Below are 21,312 nucleotides of genomic sequence, written 5' to 3'. Positions count from 1 at the left end.
GTCTTTACTGATGTAATTTATCAACATCTTTAATGTCTAAGATTAACACCAACTTATAATAGATCCTCTGACTATTTTTCCAAATAGTCTGAGATATGGAAGTGATTGGGTATAACTGTGATGAGGTCAGTTCTCTAAAGTTTTCAATTATTCTTTGTGAGTATTGAAGACACAGAGCCAGAATCAGTTTAGGCTCAGGGAGAATGATGGTTTTACTTCTCAGATTGACTATTTAGGCTCAGGGAGAGTGATGGTTTTACTTCTCAGATTGACTATGTTGTGGGCAGAGGCATCACCTGCATTCCCCAAAGGACTATAGATCAGAGAATAAACTCAAAATGCAACACAATGTTAACTTTTTCATGTAGCTGATGAATTTTGACTTGGAATTTTCTTAGAAAGCCTCGTTCTCCTCTGATAACATGTAATTCCTGTCTGTTTGCATTTTTTTTCTTGTGTGTTTATTAGTATTAAGCATATTTTGTGCTTACTTCATGTTAGACCACTGCCAGAAAAACTAGACAGAATTAGTTCCAAAAATATTTTTCTTTCTTAGCACCCACACACAGGATGTGCGATCTATAGTAATTCTTATTCATTTGAAATAAAGCAATTTGTTCCTGTCAGTAGAGGATAGGTTTGTTGTTTTAAATTGCTGGGTTTTGTTTTTGTTGGCATGTTCCCCAATACAAATTGAATGGCTGACAAAAATCTATTTGTATGACAGTTCAATCTAGATAAGTGCCCTCTGTTGCCTAACGGTACAATTTGGGGTCTCAGACATAAAAGCAAACTGAATGCCAGGCTTGTAGCAGAGCTTCTTCATGCAGATAACAGAAATAATCCATATTCCTCAGGTCCACAAATCAGACAAACAAAGGAGAAATGTGCATGCACATCAGCTCATTTGAAAGGGTGGTCTTTTAGCTTCTACATCATGAAAATTGGAAATATCTAACTTAGGAGAACAGTACAACAGCTGATATGACATATGCCTACATTTGAAATTAAAGAGAAATGTGGTCTTGACTTATGAAGTTGGAGAGAGGTCTGCTGCTTAGCATTTTCCCATAGTGTATTGGCTTTTGTCGAATGAATTTGCTTTCTATTTTAACATGCCTACTCTGAAATAAGTTATATCTTTAGACAATGATACTTTTATAGCTTTGATATTCTGCTACAGATAGGGTTGAAAAGGTCTCCTTTACTCCCCAAGATGAGGCGCTGAGAATTTGTACCTGTTGGCTTACCTCTGCCTAAAAACATGTCAGTCTTTCCATACAAGTATCTGTCAAATATAATTCATAGATAAAAAGAATGATGAAATATGTGGTAACAACAGTTATGGGGAAAGAATTGGGACTAGTGCATAAGGTAACAGACATCCTGGAAATATGGCTAAGGGCCCCAGTTGTAGATATTCTGAAAAATAAGGGTTTAATCCATAGGGCTTGGTGATTGGATTTGGAGAATAATGGAGAGAGTAGGAAAATTTTTAGGATTATATCTGCGTTGACTATGTACATGGTAACACCATACCTCAAATTATGGAAAACAGGAGGAGGAGCAGCATATAGGAGAAAGAAAATGCCCCACTTTGTCTGTGTTAAGTCTGAGCTGCCTTTTGATTATCATAGGCACCAAGTAGGAATTAGATTTATGCAGAAAACATGTCTTTGCTAGCCTCTAGGTGGTGGTTAGAACAACAGGTATAGATGAGATCAAACAGATGAGTGAGAATAGGGCTAAGGATGGAGACCCCGGGCATACAGAGAGAGCAGTTATGATGAAGGAGACTGAGAAGGAGAGACCAGAAGGATAGGAGGGTGGTGGTGTAACTGCTAAGGAGAAAGTGGGCAACAATGTCAGATGCTATTGAGAGGTCTAATGAAAAAGGGACTGAAAAGTGGCCATTGGAGCCAAAGTTGGTACAATTTGTGCAGCAAAATTAATGAAGTAGTATTGGCTTATAAGCCAAAGTATAAAATAAATATCCATGAGTTCATCCTGATACCAACTAATGATTGAATAGACAGATCTCCCATGCCAAATAATTTCTGTAGCTACTCCTTCCTCACGGAGATGGAGCACAACTCCCCAGTCCTTAAGTGGGGGCTGTGCATAGCGCACACAGTACAAGAAGGAGGGAAAGAGTAGCTTTACAATCGAGAAAGCTGATAACCATCTCCGCAGCCAGGTGATCAAGGTCAACGTCAACAGTGATAAATCATGTTCATAGTCCGTACCTTTGATATGATGTTGATGAAAATAGCACTTTGCCTCTGTGGTCTTCCTCCCCAAAACTTATAACCCCCGTCTAGTCATGAGGAAAACCTCAGACTAATCCCAATTGAGGGACATTCTACAAAACACCAATACTCTTCAAAAGTGTCAAGGTCATCAAAAACTAGGAAAGCCTGAGAAATTGTCACAGCTAAGAGGAGCCTAAGGAGACATGACACCTAAATGTAATGTGGGATATTGGATGGTGTCCTGAAACAGAAAAAGAACACGAGGTACTAAGGAAATCTGAAAAAAGTATGGACCTCAGTTTATAATAATGTGTAATAATGAACAATTGATTCATTCATTATGACGAATGTACCACAGTAATGTAAGATGTTAATAATAAGAGACATAGATGTAGAGAAAAATGTATGGATACCAATGGGGAAGGGGGGGGTAGGATGAATTGGGAGATTGGGATTGACATATATACACTATTGATACCATGTATAAAATAGACAACTAATGAGGACCTACTGTATAGCACAGGGAACTCTACTCAATGCTCTGTGGTGACCTAAATGAGAAGGAAATACAAAAAAGAGGGGATACATGTATACGTATAGCTGATTCACTTTGCTGTATAGTATAAACTAATACAATATTGTAAAACAACTATACTCCAATAAAAAAAAGAATAATATTAACATCAAAAAATAATAATAAGGGAAACTAGGTGTAGGTTATATGGGAACTCTCTGTATTATCTTTGTAACTTTTCTAGAAATCTATAACCATTCTAAAGTTATTTTAAAATGATTTTGTCAACTAGGAAGTCATTGGTGTTCCTGGGGAGTCCTGTGGCGTGGTAGGAAAACATCCAGTTTGTTGGAAGTTGATAAGCTGCTGGGACATGAATAAGTGTAGTTAGTGCTTGTAGTATACTCTTTCGAGAAGCTTGGCTAGGAAAGGAAGAATAAAGAGCAGTTGGGCATTAGCTGGGGAGTGTAGTATAGGGTAAAATAACCTTTTAAAATATTGAAAGTTGGGGTACACTTAAAAATGTTTGTATTCTTAAAGGGAAGAACCAGTAGAGAGTGACACATTGAAGATAGAAGAGAAAGAACATTTACTTGATGAAGCAAAGCCCCTCAGTAGGCAGGATTTTATTCTGTTCAACTGAAAATGGAGAATCTTTTAGATTCACAACATGTTTATGAATCAGGTATGAATATTTATATTTACTTAATCATATTTTATAGTTTTGGTTCACCCAGGTATAGAAGTAATCTTCAAAATATTTCCGTAGAGAATTTGGGCTAAAATAGTTTTGTTTTATTGGCTAAGCATCACAGTTATATTGGCTATATTCATAAAGCATTAAAAGGTATATTGTATACCTCTGAATTATGAGCACTGTAAACTCAAGGTAACACAGCATATTCTTTAATGAAGAATCTCTCACAACATGGGTCCAAAAGTAAGTACCAAGAAAAAAAATATTGTAAAAATTGTTTGCTTATGAGATGGCTGGTTCCTAGCTAGAATTTTAGAGTAGATAAATCAGGAGTCACCAGATCTCATGGGTAAGCAGATAATTCTTAGCACATCTTAATAACTGGTGTGATTCCTCTCCTGCCATGAGGGTAAATTATTGTTGCTTTATGATGTAGCCTTTGAAGATTCATCTTGACACGTATCTCAGTTACACCCATAGGTGTGGTTGTGACTCACCAACTGAGATTAGACACCTTTTTCTATCAAATAAAACATTCTACCTTAAGCATGTGTCACCCTTGGACTTTCAAATTTATTGTTGTCAATATTCCAGATGTTAACAACAAAGTATAAGTAAAGGTTTGTTTGTTTGTTTTGGAGGAGGGTGACAAGAAACAAAATCTACAGACTAATCAACTTTAAAGCTGATGATACATTCATAGAACTAGGTGAATGGTACAGCCAACGTTGCCCTGGGGAATGGGTGATAAGACACCCCCAGCCTGTCTTGGTGGTCTGGTAAAGTGAAAAGAGCACTGGCATTGGGAAACGGATTCTGTCCTTCTTCTGCCAGGTCTTTCCCAGGTGTGTGGCCTTGTGTAGATCGCCCATCTGGCTTGGAACCTCCCATCTCTATGTTAGCAGGCTGGTTTAGATGATGCTGCATGTCACTGTCAACTATCAGATTCTGTCATTTATGTGATATCCTCAGTGACAGTTACATAGAATCCTCAAGATCATTTGTTCTTGGATGTCTGGATCACTTGAAACTACGACTGTGGATGGATTTTCAATGAATGAATCACTTTTCCTTCCTAATGCTAGGCAGATTACATAGGGAAACCTAGATACAAATTAATTATATAAATCTACATACTTTATTTCAGTAATTCTTTTAAAAATATAAATAAAGCATCTGTTATATAGCATTCATTTATCAGAGTATCATTTTCCAGTGGGAATGTATAGGGTATTTATATATCATTATCAAACAAAATAATGAACATTTTGACATTTTGATTATTTCAAGTACAGTCTGTGGAGTTATTTTATATTCAGAAAGACTGTAAAGAATTAGACTTCCTCTACTGCATACTTACACTGTTCCAGATGTTGACAACAACATCTGGGCATTCTATCATGAGCTGATTTTCTGAATGAAGTAACTTAATTATTGATTGACAAATTAACATGATATAAGACACAGACACACTATGTTCAATAGCAGCGTCAAAGTTGTAAACTATAAACATATGCAAGCAAGTGGGGCCATGATTCTAACTAACTCAGGTTGCATTTTGAAGCACTAATGTTAAATTTCAGGCGTAAGTTTAGAAATGCTGGAGGAGGAAACGAAGAAGTGCAGTTACATCATTTCTGGGCTCTCTGTTTTGCAAATCATTAAATGATGTAGTGGCAATGTGGTCAGAGTTCCTAGTATAAATAAAAGTCTATTCTAGCATTGTGAAACATAAATAGAGTCATTCCATATGGATTGCATATGGGTTTGTATGAGTCTATATGTGTATATATACAGATATAACCTCATCATATGGAAATAAATATTCACATGTGATATTAAAGCTAAATTTAAAAAAATAATTAGGAGAAAATGTGGTATGATTTATCTTATTATTTATAGCCAAAACATAAGTATCCATTTCAAACACATAAAATGTTTTGAAAGTACAAGCAAAAATAGTAAATAAGAATGATTATAATAGAAAGACATTTGTAATTGTACTTTTTTGAAAAAAATTTCTGGTATTACATACTCAAGAGCAATGGGTTATTTTAGTGTTCGCACGGTAACCTGCTTTTCCAACTGCTGGTAGCCTAGCAGCAGGGTGTGTTAGTATTTTCTCTCTGGTGGCTTGCATATGGTCCATTGGCCATGAGTTTATGATAGATAGAAAGTGTGCTTTCCCTTTATTAACGCTACAGTATTGGTGACATGTGGCATGTGCACTTTCCAGTGAATGAGTTTGACCTTTAACTCTAAACAGTCCCTTGAGCAAGAGCAAGCCATGTTTAGTGGAATGACTACTTAGAAGAAACAGATTGGAGGTTACTTTCTCTGATAGCATTAAAGAAATGCAGGAAAGTTTTTTATCATTGAAAGTCATCCAAAAATTGTGGAACCATAAAATAGGAAATTGGGCAAAACAATGTAGTAGTAGAATTACTGGATGAAATAATAGAATTTTTTAAAGCAACTTTTGGTATATATTGGCAAATCATTTTCAACGAAAGATGCACTAATTTATACTCTCAGTCATGTATGTGTACTGGTTTTATTGCATCCTTTCCAATATTATCAACTAATATTTAGTTGAACATCCTTTGCAGGGTCATCACATCCAAGGTATTATGATAGGCTTCCATTTGTTTATAATATTTAAATCCTCACAAAAGCCCTGGGAAATAAATATTGTCACCACTTTTTTAGAGATTGAGGGAACTGATGTTCAGAAAACTTAATTTTGACCAAGATCACATACTGAAATGTTACTTCTGTTCTTTTCACTCAGTGCCCTGTGCTTTGTCATCCTAACAACTTTCCAAGGATCAAACATTTACCTAACAGTTTACTTTACCTTTACCTCTATTATGTAGTATGGTATGTTTTAATCTTAAATTGCTATTTGCTAGAAATTAGTACAGCACAGAGAACACGGTCATAAACAAAATTTTATAAATTCCATTTTATTTTTTTCTCTGAAATTTAAGTTTCCTGTCCTGGATTGATGAGGCTTTTTAAGTCCTGGGTCAGGGGTAGAGTGAAGATGAAAAGCTGAAATCACCAGCAAAGAAATAGAAGTAAGGTTAAAAATGGAATGCCTTGTTCCAAAGATAGATGCTTTTTAGAAAATGCCATCTGGGTATTACGGAAGTATGATATTATTTAATTAGAACCAGATAAAATTAGGTAAGAAATGAGTACCAGCAACGATATGACTAGCTAACAAATATAATTTCACGGTATTCTGTAGCTATCCCAAAGTGTTAATTATAACAGGAGCAGTTAAATTCTTTAGAGTAGTTAAATTCTTTGGCTATGAAAGCATAACAGTTTTTAATAGGTGTGTCACCTGGTAACCTGGGGCGTTATTAAATATATGGAGACTGAAAGACATGGTAGAAGCAATGGAAAAGTCTGGCCAGACTGGGTAATTTGTTTTAGACCTATGGAGAAGTCTATTAACCATTTCTTCTATAGACCAATTTGATTAGGAAGTACGACAAGCTGTTCTTTCATTCCTTACCAAAACCATACTGCACTTAGTATCAATTATTTGGCTGTCTGCAGCACATAGATTAGAATAAAGGGCTTTCTTAGTGTTTGTGAATGTTGCAGATTGCTGATTAGTAATTAAAGTACTGAATGAAGAAAATCAGGCCAAAATTGAATGGGAATGAGAAAGTCTTAATTCTGTAATACAGATGTTGTCTTAAGCAGCCCATTCAACATAGTAACATTCTTCATAACCCTGGAGTGTTTGCCTCCCATGTAAAACTCAAATCGAATGCCTTAGAGATTGTTTCCTCTCCCATGCCTTGTGATGTAGCTGTATGGGTATTAATTTAGTGAAATATCCTGTCTGCCAGGTGTGGGAACTAGCTGATTTTATTGTAATACCAGATCATTACTTAATCCATATGCAACAGAGTGCAGCACATGGAAAGCATTATAAATCTATTTACAGTGTGGCTGGTCTGATGATAACATTGTATTAAATTCCCAGGTGAGGCAATTTAAGCAATTGCTTTGCCATGTGCACGCCATGGAAATTAAATTCTCATATACGCTCTAGTAATAAACCAACTTCATTGTTATGCTTATGCTAGTGGTGGGTGCTAGAATCCTCATTCTGGTTACCTATACCCTGTTTCACATGTAGAATCTTACAGGAGATGGTACACAGATTACAGTTCTTAATTAGTTTAAACTGAGTTAATTCATTTTGTTTCTAGTTTAGCAGTGCCTGTCCAGGAACACATTCAGTTCAGTTGGGAAATGTTAAGGTCAAGTAGATAGATTGTTTCAAGCCAAATTTCCAGAGAGAACTGAACAAGTGTATCTGTTTGAACTTGGCTTTAAGAGAATCAGCCAATCAGTATGCAGACGTTCTGTTCATCAAGTAAAAAACTGCTTGGAGTCTGAAATTCTTGCTTTCATAACTAAAGACTCACTTTTGTCGTCAGTTTAAAATAACCATTGAAATTTTGTGCATCATGTCTTAGGGATAACAATCAGTTGTTAATTTGTCATTTTTTTTATGGTTCATATATGGTCTGTAGATTTCTCTGTCCAACTGTGTCTCGTCTACCTAAGCATATAAGTTAGAAGGAATAAACTTTACAAAAACACACAACTAAAAGTGAGAAATGTCCTTGTATTTAACTGTGTGTGTGTGTGTGTGTGTGTGTGTGTGTGTGTGTGTGTGGCAGATATTGTCAGTTGAAGCTTTTCCATCCTTATGGTACAGACCTGAAATTGCAATAGATTACAAACTGCAGAGAGCTTCTGTCTTCTCCAGAAGCCACATATAAAGCACCAGTAGACAGTAGTAACTGACAACTAAGACTAAAAATGTTGACAATTTCTTGATTTGCCTGGTTAGCTTATGTATAGAAGTCATTAACTATTTATAAAATGCATTATGAATTGGGTTCCTTCAAACTGTAGCTGACTGTGTGACATTTCCAGCTCAAATTCTCATGCTTGCATTTGGCTAAAGTACAGATTTTATACAGTTGATAATAAAGCAAAAAATATTTTAGTTGGTTTATAAAGATACAGTAGGTGTTTCAGTTTCATTAGCTTTGAGTCTGCCAAATTAAAGTATGACATAGTACTTAGCAATGTAGAGTGAGGTTTTTAAAAAATTCCGCAAAATGTAAAATATTTTATTGATATTTAGGAGGAAAATTCCATAAAATAAGCAGTTTGTCATTCAAAGGAATTGGCCTTTTTTTGGTATCCAGTTAGTTTAGTGATGATTGTGCAGGCTAAATTACAGTTGATTAAAATCAGCTTATTTAAAATTTCAAACCATAAAAATTTAGGAGAAAATACCAATGTCATGCATTTAAATATAATTCTTAGTAAAGCAAAATGTTAATTTAAAAAAAAATGTATAAAGTGATACTTGAGTGTAAAGAGTTCAGTTTTCAGCATTAGCTGTGTCATTTTCATGAGGAACTATTTCTGATATTTGAAATGAGTTGTCTTTTCAATCTATCAGAAGAACATTTTAAGGGAAGTCAGTCCTATCAGAGAACATTTTATAAACTCAGCATATCATTTGCTTAATTACATCCAGAAAGCCATCCCAGTGAGCAGTTTTAACCATCCCAATGGTAAAGAATGACATTTATAGGGACCACCCTTCAACTGTGGATAAATCTTTAGTTCTCTGTTGCTGAGCATGTACACCCTTAATTGCTGGTTTTTAAAAGCAATGGATTCTAACCAAAACAAGATTAGATATTTAGGGATACATGTTTATAATTTTCTTCTTCTTTTGAAGTACATCAAATCAAAATAAGAATATAATGTAATTAAACAATCTATGCCAATTTGTTGGTATTTTGGTAAAAAAGGGAAAAATAAAAACAATCTCCATATGATATTCTTGCATACTGTGGAATGTTTTAGTCCCCCATAGTGATGAAATGAATAATTAAAAAGGCAGCTCTGATACCACAGCCTGTTTAAAGGTTTTCATTTCCTTTAATGCTGTAAAATACTTTTGCTAGCTAGTTTGAAACTACCGTAGCGAGGAGCTCCAAATGGGCAAAAGAAAGGTTTGGCTTGATTGAAATATTGTGGTAAGGCCATGAAGTGTACTGTCCTTGTAATTTAGCATTTTTCAGTACGATATGAAGTCAGTAGAAATAGCTAACTAATAGTAGCTTCGGTAAATACTATAAGAGAAGCCAACCTGCTTGGCTGCTTATCTGCTGTTTGTGGTGGTAAGAAGTCTGCCATATTCAAAAATGAATGAGTTGGATCACTCCTGAATAGTTAAGACATCTGATATAGATGTCATTACTGACGTCAGTCTAATGACCTAACTTTTCTATTTTGTCCTTTCTGCAACATGGTTGGTTTCATTTATCTACTGCCAGAGTATGAGATACACATTTGTAGCAAGGAAGGGGAGCTTGGGGTAGAGACTTAGGGCAGGAGGGGATACCACCATCTCCTTTGCAACATTTTGCAATTTTTATATTTTTTTTCCTGAGAGTATTCAGAGGGTAATAGAATGAGGAGGAAATTTTGTGCAGTAGAATGAGTGCTGAGCTGTAAGTCAGGACCACAGAGTTCTAGTCTCAATTTAACCAAAGCTACCTTTAGAATTCCACGAGACTGATCTTTTTTTCTCTAAAAAAATAAAAGGATGTCTAGGTTTATTTATTTTTATTTATACCCCATTCAGCCCTTTTCAACTGGATTCTGCCAGAGAGTTAAGCCTTAATGCCCTAAAGTTTCTATTCTATGTAATGAACTAAACTCTCTCTCATGTCCCATCTTTGGGAGAATTGAGAAAATAGTCACTGAAATCATTTTCTGTATTTTGTGGTTCAGAAAAAGAACCCCAATTGAGAAAGAACCCCTAACGTTTCTATTCTATGTAATGAACTAAACTCTCTCTCATGTCCCATCTTTGGGAGAATTGAGAAAATAGTCACTGAAATCATTTTCTGTATTTTGTGGTTCAGAAAAAGAACCCCAATTGAGAAAGGCAACTTTAAAATGATTTAAAATCTATTCGTTTTTCTTGTCAAAAGTCCTTTTAAATTCTAATATAGTAGGATTTTATGTTTAAGATATTATGATCTCTATGTGGCAAAGCAGTGTTACTCATTCACTGGTTTAAAAATCTAATTAAAAATCTTGTTGACTTCTGCTCATGGATTATGGATAGTCCTTTTAAACTACAATAATTTTTCATATCACAGTTGAGCAGGTAAGAAATATTAAGTGCTAAACTGTAGACCCCAAGTGGGAAAAGATTACTGTTTCCCAACTGCCATTTTTTAATTGACTGTTTTTGCTTAGTTAGTTCAGAAGCAGAAAAGGCAGCAAAGTAATCTGTAAATCGGCATTTGGGTCTGAAATAGTGATGCTGAAGTAGGATCTGAGGATGGCACTCTAGCTTCACAACTAATTTTCAGAGCTTTTTAGCTTTTCCAAATGTGTGCATGTTTAGATAATTCATGAATTGCTTGCAGACATGTCCCTCTGACTTTACAGGTAAAGGTAGATTTCTTGTAAAACAAGATTTCAGTGTGTGAAAAATCGATCCATAGCCTGCTTGTCTTTATTTATTGGAATTGTGAAAAGCTGGCTCATAGCCTACTTGCCTTTATTTACTGGGATTGGGAAATTTAATTTGTTTTACCAAATGTACACATACACACACTCCCACTACTTTTCCTTAGGCCATTTTTATAGAGGACTTGGAGACATTTAAATTATTGTTTGGAAACGGCATGTGCTTTTAAATTCTGGTTAGTAACATCACAATAATGAAAGAAATAGGGATATGCTATTCCCCAGGCATTCCAGTGTATAGTTGGAGATATAATATTATCCTAGAATTAGAGATTTTAAAAGACCTATATTGTAGAGTCCATTTCCTGCCACAATATTAAAGACCCCCTTATACTCTTGTTTTAATTACAATCTGGTGAGTGTTGCAGATATACAGCTGTATAGTTGTATTTCCTTTAGCTTTGTGGTCTGATTTGAATGACTCTGCATGGAGTAACATATCAGTTCTGATCCGTTTGTGAATATTAATAGAGTACTTACACAATGCAGAGTTTTCTTCCATTACTGGCATTTGAAAAAACTTCTAATTTACATTAAACTCCTCAAGTTCAAGAACTTTGCACAACTTTGGTTTGCACATTTGAGCAAATAGGTTTCCATTAGGGGGCTCTCGAGGTTTGAGATGATCAGCGTTGATACCAGTAATGCTTCGAAGCCTTTACTTTCTAACGTTCATCTTGCTCTCTCCCTTTTTGTTTTGTTTTATAGAAAAGGTCACGGATTGCCTACAGTGACGAAGTACGGAATGAGCTCCTAGGGGATGATGGGAATTCCTCAGAGAACCAGGTAGAATGCTAATCAGGAAGGCCCGGTGGGTGGCTGGAGGGTGAAGGAGGTCACTGGCACACTGGGCTCTCAAGCTGCTCCGTAACAGTATTAGCAGCAACTCATGTGGAAGCGATACTGTTTAATGCAAAGCTGGAGTCTTAATCAACTTCAAAATGTTTCTTGGAGATCTTACATTTAACCCTTTACCTTGTGATCACTGTCTGCTATCTTTTTAAAAAATCTTTTCTTCTCTTTTCTTTATTATTTAGTACTTAAGGAATAACTTGAAACACACTGTTTGCAGACAAAGCCAAGGTCCTCACCTCAAACACATGTAAAAGGAATAAAAAAAGTACATAATGCAGCTTTGATAATAATGCAGTATAATTAAATCAACACTTGCAGCAAAACAAATGAAAGTAAGCTTTCAAAATTCGACAGGGCAGCTCAGTCTCCTATTGTGTAGCTTCTTAAAAATACATTCACCAAAATGCAAATTGTAAGCACCAGTGTGGAACTTGGATACTCACATAAAGGTCCTGCCCCTGTCAAATAATGAAGATGATGATGATGATGATGATAGTGGTAGCAGTAGTAATAGGAAAAGGAGAAGTCTTTGCAGTTTAAGATCTGCACAGGCAAAAAAATTAAGGTATAATTTCTTCTTAAAGAGGCCTTACAACTTGGCTGTCAGTTCTCACTGGTTCACACAGTAGTGTCATGAGTCTAATTAATGTCCCACTTCTTTCTTTGAATTAATACTGCAGATTTCATGAATTCATGTAGATAATATATATGACTTTAAAAAAATGTTTCAAGAACCTCAGAGTAGAGATGATTTTAAAAATGTGTCAAACAGTCCTAGTGACTGATTCTCTTTGACACTTTTAAAGAAAATAAATGATAGGGAACTTCAGAAGCAAGACCTGAACGTGTTTATTAATGTTACTTTGGCAGGTCTAGTAAAAGTCTCTACTCTGTCTAAATAAAAATGAACATAAACCATTCATTGAGTAAACCAAAATTTTAATAAGATACTAAAACATAATATATTGATATCATTATTAAAATTGCATAATAGTATTTACCGTTTCAAATAGAGTATAAGTTTATATATGCTGAAATTATATTACTATCCACTAAAATGTTAATATTGTAAACAGGGTTGTTGCTTATGTGATTAAGGCCCCCATCTGTCCACCCCCCAAAAAAGGAGAGGAATCACTGAGCTGATTGTGTTTGTTTTTGGAAAGATCTTACCTCCTTCACTATTTGGATGTTACCAGCTTGAGTTCAGACATGTAAACACATTAAGATTTGACTTGGGATTTCAGCTTCCCTGATTGAAATGTGAGAATAGCTAAGGGAAAAAAAAATAAGGAGCACATTAAACACAAAAGCGTGATGTGATAAAAGAGTTTTACATATAATAGATTAAATAATGTGAAGATGAGAGCAAAACATTTTTTCTTCCTATTTTAAGTGAGATTTAGATTGCTCATACCTCTTGAGTGAATCATAGCTTTATTTTGTATCTTTACTGCAAAAAAATTATATTTTTTTGCAAAAAAAAAAAAAGTGAATGCATAGTCCCCATGTCAATTCTATAAAAAGCTACAGCTCTTTCCCTCATTTGAAACTACTGCCTAATATAGAGGAAATAGAAAGGAAGGGGGTGTTTCTAACTCAGACTCCTTTATTGTAATGGATGTTGTAGTACTGTGACAGGGATCCTTTTTTTTTTTTTTTTTGAAGCATGTTCCCTTCTCTTAATGGACATTTTATGTGCCTAGAACATTTGCCTTATATACATATAAGAATGACTTTTTTTTAACGCCTAAAGAAAAATATTCCACAAAAATAGATTGAGTTCATATTTTCTGAATTTCTCCAATTATATTCCTGTCACTTTAAAGTGATTACTCAGAGATTTCCCCTGGACTTCTGTAAATCAAACTTACAAATTCTGAAAGTGCTTGGAGAGCCTGAAGTTTAGTTGTAAGGAGCTGTCACTTCAATAAATAGAGTATGATGAATTATAGTCATGAGACTGTGAAACTGTTAGATTATTACTTATGTGAACTTTTCAGTCTAAAATTTGAATCAGATTTGAAAGTTCAAAGAGACGACACTTAACTTTTTGGATATTTTGTTACCAAATGTAGCAAAATTTCCATATCATAATGAAGCCTTTATGTTTCATTTTTGAGGCTCTTTATCATAATATAGGGATTAAAATCCCTAAAACTATAACATATCCTTAACCAGGAATGGTCACTTGAGAATAACTCCTTATTCTGCATCAGTATTCATTCAGACTATGGAATCAAAACAGAAGCATTTTCTTTAAAGGAAGAAAAGATTTGAATCTTCATTTTAATTTTTGTAGCTCAGTGGCCAAGAAGACAGCTTTTTCTGGGTAGGATCACCTGTAAATTATAGAAAAATATTTTTTCTGTACACAGATAAGTTTATTTTCAAGTTAATTGTTGAGAAATTGATTTTCAGAACTTTTTGGCCATGTGATATGTATGATAAACTTTTAACAATAGAGGGAAAACTTAGAGGTAAACAAAATGAGACAAAAATGGCAAGATTTGTTTAACTAAAATTGGGATATATATCAATTTTTTTAAATTATAGGTCAGAAAAGGAAAAGGATAAAGAATTAATAGCAAAGGCTGCAAATAGATAAAATGAACTAAGTACTAGCTTTATAGTTATTTTTGATGCAATATCCACATCCTCCCTATAGTGACTTTTTTATGGATTCAGACAAATGTGAATGCCATAGCTCTTATTTCTCATTCTGCCAATTTATAATGCATTTTTTTAGGCATCTGAAACCTGGCTGTTAATATACATAATTATGATCTGCCAATTAACTATAAAGTATATTAATTTACTCTTAAATATGTAAACATTTTTGCCATGATTATAATTGTTAAAATTTCAAAAATTAAGAATTTTCAAATGCATTTTAATGTCCTTTATACAGTACACATTTTTATTTAATTCCAAATTAATTGCTTTGTATAAATTCATTTCTATTATAGCCATTGCATGCAATCAAATATAGCTCATCCGTGATTTACAGAGAAGGGACAAAATTACCTGCTTTGCACATTCGTGTATTGTTGGGTCTTTCCAAGGACTATTGTCTTAGGCATTATCATTCTATTCTTTTAACATATCAGATTTTCCATTGCATGTGACATTTTAATTTTTAGAAAGAGTTCTTGAAATGTAGTGAAGCTGTATTTAGAGTGGAAACTTAAGTAATTGTTAACTCAATTTAGTTTCATGAAAACGGTTCTCAGAAAAGGAAAAAAAAAAAAAAAAAAAGAATCTTACAGAATTAAACCCCCTTCATAGTGGAGTATGATAATGGGGCAAATGTTCCCCATTTTGAAACCTAATAGTGTCTCAGTTTCCATATGCAGAATTACATTGATCAGTGAATAAACCTGAACAAATGAAATTTGAGTAAATCCTAAATAGAAGGTTCAAAAAAAGATATAAAGAGTAGGATATTTCTAAACGTGCAGAAATTTTTGTGGTAAAGCAATATTCACCAGATATGATTGCTTAATTTTTTAATGCGAGGTTCTCTTAAGTTCCGATTTGGGCTTGCTGTGCATAAAGTGTGTCAAACTTCAGCTACAGACCAGGGGGTGAAGTCGGTCAATTTAATTCCCCAAGATCTAAAGAAGGTCGGTATCATTTCATATAGCCCTGGCAGAGCAGATCATTACCAGGCACAAATCTGTTCGTTACGTGCTGAGGGTTTATAGCAGAATAAATAGACTGTCATCATAAGTTCAGAAAATTGTGTGTTCGACCCACGATAATGTGTAAAGGGCGTTTAATAGAGTTCAGCATTTATTCGTTATCTGTATGCGGACAGAGACGGCAGTCGCGTTATCAGCTTTAAAAAAAAAAATTCGGTAGTTCTGGGAGTCACGTGACGTCCCTCACATACAGAGGCGCGCGCGCATGAACCCTCACATGCTCTGCCGTGCAGTTTTGATTTTAGTCACAGCAGAAAGCTTAACCACAAGAGATTCCACTGGTTCAAACCAGCGTAAACCAGATTTTTTCAGCCCACAAAGGAACAGATTACCTCTTGTATCAAATTCTGCATTGGGAGAAAATCTTTGTTTCAAAAAAGATGTTGATTATCGTAACTCAACATGGTGGCATGGCACAGTTTCATATCGCCTATAACGGAGCTAGTAACTCGATAAAGTACGAAATCACTACTTCCAGTCTAGTCTAAGCATTGTTAATTTTCAAAAATAGACCATCTTTTGTTTACTTGAGTGAAAACTCTCGAACTAAAAAAAAAAAAAAAAAAAAAAAGATAAAGATTAAAAACCCTCCCATTACCTAGCTTAGCTACAAATCCGGTGTAAAGCTTGGATGCAGCCATGCAGCACAAACAAGATAGAACGTTTTTTGTTTGGAACCTATTGAAAAAACAAATGGGTAGCATTTTTAAACACTCATTGATTATGGCAGGGTGGTATGGCCCAAATGGTCTCTATTGCTGAAGAGTAGTTTTAAACTTTGGCCCTTTAAGTATCATAGTCAACTGAAGAATGGTGCCCCCAGAAAGAAGAAATAGCTGTGTGATCAATTCCAAGATCAGCTCTTTCTGAGAATTAATGTTTGCCTTTTTCTCCCATGATGTTTGGATAGCAAAGAGAAAGATTCCGATATATGATAGGCCAGGTATCTTAGCTTAGAATTTTACTTCTTCTGGGGAAGAATTGTAACTTTTCACATGAAATGATGAAATGCTTGACTCATACACTCAGTGGTTGCTGAGATAATGAGTGTATTAATTACAAGTAATGACAACTTTATATATATTTTTGGAAGAGTGACATTAAAAGTTTCTTTTTCAGTAAATGCACTGTGAGGTATTATATAATAGATTCTGTACCCTTTTTATAAGTTTCATAACAGATTTGAAATCTCATTCTTTTGTACTTGAAGTACTTTTCAAATAACAAATAGAAATAACAGAGTAAGCTGGAATGCATATTGCCTTCCTTGAATTGGAGACAAAAACAGCATTAAGCATTGAGAAATCTGGGTTATCGTAAACATGATACTTTTAGAAAGACTTATAGTGAGCAATTCATGGCATGTTTCTCCCAAAGCAATATTTTAATTTATTGGCCTGCATATGTCAAGTGTTATAACAGATGTTACAGATATTTGGATACTTAAAAATTATCAGTCGTAGACCTGAATTGCTGAGGATGCAAATTTCAGACTTAGACTGTGGTTTATAGTCTCTTACAGCATAGGTTTCAGTTTTTATTCATTGTAGAAACTATGGCAGACACCTCAACTATACAATGATATTTGTGGTTTAGAATACAGTACTGTCTCTGTCTCTGTCTCTGTCTCTGTCTCTGTCTCTCTCTCTCTCTCTCTCTCTTCCACACACACACACACACACAGAGTCAACCAGATATATGGTTATATCCATTTTCTAGTTTCTAAAGAATTAAACAACTTGTTTTATCTGTTATATTTAAGACAAATGAATATTCTACAGAGGAGAATCAAAATGTTATTATAAAAGAGTTTACTAACAGGTAAAGAGTGGTTTGGGGTTTGACTTCGGTGAAAAGAGACTGCAGTACAAATGAAGTGAGAGAGCTCATTGCTTTGAAATGGCCCAGTTTACAAGATGAATAAAATTGAAAAGTGAAGAAACTTCAAAAATTTAAATAAAAACACCGTGTGATTTCAGTAGCCTCTTAAGCAAAACAAAAACCTAGAAATCAACTCTGATATACGCAGTATTTCTAAGGATGGTGAAATATTTTCTGATACTGCGTCCTAAATATTATCTATCCTGGCATGCTTTATTCCCTATTAACATAATGTTACTTCCAAAGGTGATCCTATTACTAGAGTGGGTACAAGTATGACATTAGCATAACAGTTTGTTATTTTAAAATACTTATTGGGACAAAAGCATGAACTATTAATCATTTTCATTTGGAGGTAAAACCTGAAAGCAGTTGTCAAGATTCAAAACAGAGAAACATCCTGAAAACTTGTAAATACAAAACCTCTTCAGTGGTGCATTCTTAGAAGAGAAGAACAGTAAACTTGTTTTCTTTCTTTATAATATAGACTTCTATGAAGTCGTTCCCCTTTATTTCATGATGGTGTCTTAGATGTACTTTAAAAGAGAATTTCACACTATTCTCTTTGTTTAATGTGACAGTGTGAGAAAGTGATCTTTATTCGTTCAAAAAACTCTGCATGTAGTCTATGTTTAGGTTCTTTTAATGTGTTTGTCTGTGATTTTTAAATGCTAAACATGTAAACAGATAAATTGTCAATGTTAATTCTGTATCCTGTCACACAACTGATCTTTCTTTCCTGCCATTTCTCTCCTTTTTATCTTTTTTTTTTGTGCATTCATGTTGCAGTTGATAAAATTACGTGAAGAGGTGAGTACTTCCTAGCTTGCTTTTTAAAAAAAAAAAAAATTCTGCTTTTCCCTATAAAATTGAGTTTCTAAATCTGAAGTAAAATCTTCGGGTGTGTTTTTCCAGGGAAATCTACACATAGCAAAAGTATTGATTATATTGCTAGAAATGTTCTCTGCTCTCTTTTAAAAAACAAGTACATCCTCATCATGCTCATCACAATGATCATTGTTGTTTGCCAGCTTTGGAAGAAAATTCAGATTTTAAAGACCAAAAAAGGGAGGAAAAATAAAGGAATATCTTAAAACTGTACCCAAGCGTAGCTTTAATGTAGACTGACTTCAGTTTTGTTTTATTCGTATTGGTTTCTCAAGGAAGTCAATGTGATTAAACATTTTCTCCTGACATTCTGATTTATTTTACTAAAAACTGTTTTTAAAAAAACTCCTTTCTCTCAACCAAAATTCTTAGGTTCAACATTAGATATCATGAATCTATTATCCTTTTGAGAAAACACACATATGTTATAAATACCCTACTGGTCTGTGCACACAGATACCTAAGAATAGCTAAAGCTCTCCTCATTGTTAAACACTTTGCTTTTTGTAGGAAATAGCACCCAAGTGAGTTCTCACTTTTCTGAGTTTGCTGGTCTGTTTCATAATGCAGCTTCAGACTTTTTTTGTGGCCGAGCAAATATTTACAACAATGTTGATAATTTTATCCCTGTATCAATGAGGGATGCTGAATGATTCTGTATATTTTTTTAAATTAGACCATACTTATCAAATATGCTTTACTCTTTTCAGAAATAGAGTAGAATATTTTTTACTTTGTGGGATTGAATTTTGTTACTTTTATATTAGGGCATAAAATAATGGCCCATATTGCAATTTAAAAATTGTCTAATTGCTTATAATTATCAGAGTCCTGTGAATTATTTTCAAGTTTAGATTGGCTGCACTGATTGAGATTTTCCCAGAAGTTTTTTTTAATTGGTATGTCATCATTCTCTAGGTGATGTGAATGCTAATTTAGAGGTTTGTAGAGAGTGGTTTTCAACAGCTCTTCTGATTTAAGATGCATTAGTGATGTCTTCTCAGTAAAAGTAATAATGATATATAAAATGAAGGGTGAAAATACACAAAACCCTCATCCTCCAACCTTTTTGTGTTTTTTTTTTTTTATCTTCCCTGCATGGAAGCAGATGTATATACTAAATGAATATTATCAGTCGCGGTTTTGATGTGAGTGATATGTCAACATTATTCTTCTGCAAGACAAACTGCTTGTATGTGTTTGCATATGCTCAGGCTTAGGTGAGGAATCTGAATTTTCAAATGTTAATGCAACCAACAATAGACTTGAAAACCACTGTATGAAGAAACTACATAAAGCTGTTGGCCCTGAATTTAGCAGTGAATATAATTAATAAACCCTTGTGCCTTAGTACCATCAGCATCGTTGACAGAAGATTTAGTTTTAAGCTGAATTGTATGGATTTAGTCATCTTAATTCTATAAGCTGAAAACATCACATCTGCATTTCTTTTAAAATATGTTTCATCATCGTTTTATGGCTTAATTCCTTTGTTGTGCCTATAGCAACAGTTTTATCAGTTATGCTCCTGGAATGCATGTTTCCAAAACTGTAACCTGAAATGGAATTGTACTTGGAAGAGTTAGCTCACTCAACTAACAGAATAGTATACTCTGAAATATTCTTTTAACAGTCTTTGATATGGGTGCAGCATTGATATTTATAGAATAGGTTACGGTGATGACACTGTGTTGGTAAATGGTTTGCTCCAAAGTGATTGTTTCTCAGCCAGGATCCTCAGAGTCAAATCAAACAGTGAATGTACCCCAGATTTCTTCCTTGCATCTATCCTAAGAAGGCAAACACTCCTCTGCTTCAAAATTGGGTGTTTCATTGTGTTTGGAAACGAAGTATGCCCCATCTGTTCCTTGTGATGCTCTTTTTGGGGCTCAGTTCTGGAAACAGAGCATCCTTGGAGGCAGGCTGGTAGTGCATAGGGAGCTGAACTGGTGTTGGCTCTGCCGAGCTCTCTGTTTGAATCCTGCATCTCCAGCTCTCCATGTTGCACAGCTCCTCACACAAGTGGAGCTGTGTCTGAAGCTTCTGCACAGCTTCACTTACCTGCTTTGAAAAGGGCTGAGAAGAGGGTGAGAGAATGAGTTTGGGATGGAGTGTGGGGACAAGTTGAAAGCATCAGTTGCTACTGTAGTGCATTTCCTTTCATTTTCAGAGACCAGGGCAATGCACAACTAAGGGGATGATGTAAATAGCACAGCTGTTACAAGAACTTGATTTTAGCTTGACTTAAGTGAAGAGGTTCCAAAATACAAAGTGAGGTCCTGCTGGAAAGCTGCTGGTAAACTGATAGTCCTCTTGTGTGCAGATTTGCTCTGGTAGAATTGAACTGTCCTGACGAAGAGTTATTTAGGAATATACCTTTATTCCATTATTTAGGAATATACTTTTTTTTTTTATAAAAAATTCTCTTAGAAATTTTGCTCTCTATTATAGCCATATACTGAATAAGCTGATTTGACTCCCTTTCATGGAATCTCAAAAATCATTCTACATTTAAACACTTTGTTTCCTACATTTTATATTATCATATAATTAGACTGTGCATTTTCAGTATTGAGCTTTGATTTTTTTTTTTTAATCTACAGTGCTAAATATTTTCTTTTAGTTTAGGGATTTCATCCAATATGAAAATGAACCAGAAATCTTTGTTCTTTTATTCTGGATTAAAATTCACATTTACTCTTGATATCACAAATCTGATTATCTTTTTAGAGAATCACCAATTTGAAATCAAGTCCTTTGTTAAGATAGAAAACAATATTCAAAGAAGGGAAGAGCAATCCCCACTCCCAAAACCTGCATGTAGTGAGAATTAGGAATAAGAAAGCTATTTTTGACAAGCTGAATAAAGTGTTTAATTTTATTTAAAAATAGTCATTAATGCCAAACACATAAAGC

At 34.5% G+C, this 21,312-nt stretch overlaps 1 protein-coding gene across 14 annotated transcripts in view; it reads left to right on the top strand.

The window, feature by feature from the left end:
* The window catches only part of VTI1A (vesicle transport through interaction with t-SNAREs 1A), a 415,946-nt gene that overhangs the window by 56,315 nt on the left and 338,319 nt on the right, over positions 1–21,312 (top strand). For 10 of the 14 annotated variants that reach the window (XM_059899431.1, XM_059899429.1, XM_059899425.1 and 7 more), the window contains exons 4-5: positions 11,777–11,854; positions 18,298–18,318. The exons of 1 other annotated variant lie outside the window; for it this stretch is intronic. In XM_059899431.1, the coding sequence (XP_059755414.1) occupies positions 11,777–11,854; positions 18,298–18,318 (99 nt within the window). The remainder of the gene's footprint in view (positions 1–11,776; positions 11,855–18,297; positions 18,319–21,312) is intronic. 3 more of the 14 variants (XM_059899427.1, XM_059899423.1, XM_059899436.1) reach the window with 1 other exon arrangement.

Source organism: Balaenoptera ricei, chromosome 16, assembly GCF_028023285.1.
Source record: "Balaenoptera ricei isolate mBalRic1 chromosome 16, mBalRic1.hap2, whole genome shotgun sequence".
Classification (NCBI taxonomy): Eukaryota; Metazoa; Chordata; class Mammalia; order Artiodactyla; family Balaenopteridae; genus Balaenoptera; species Balaenoptera ricei.
This window is presented reverse-complemented; position numbering and strand designations above follow the sequence as displayed.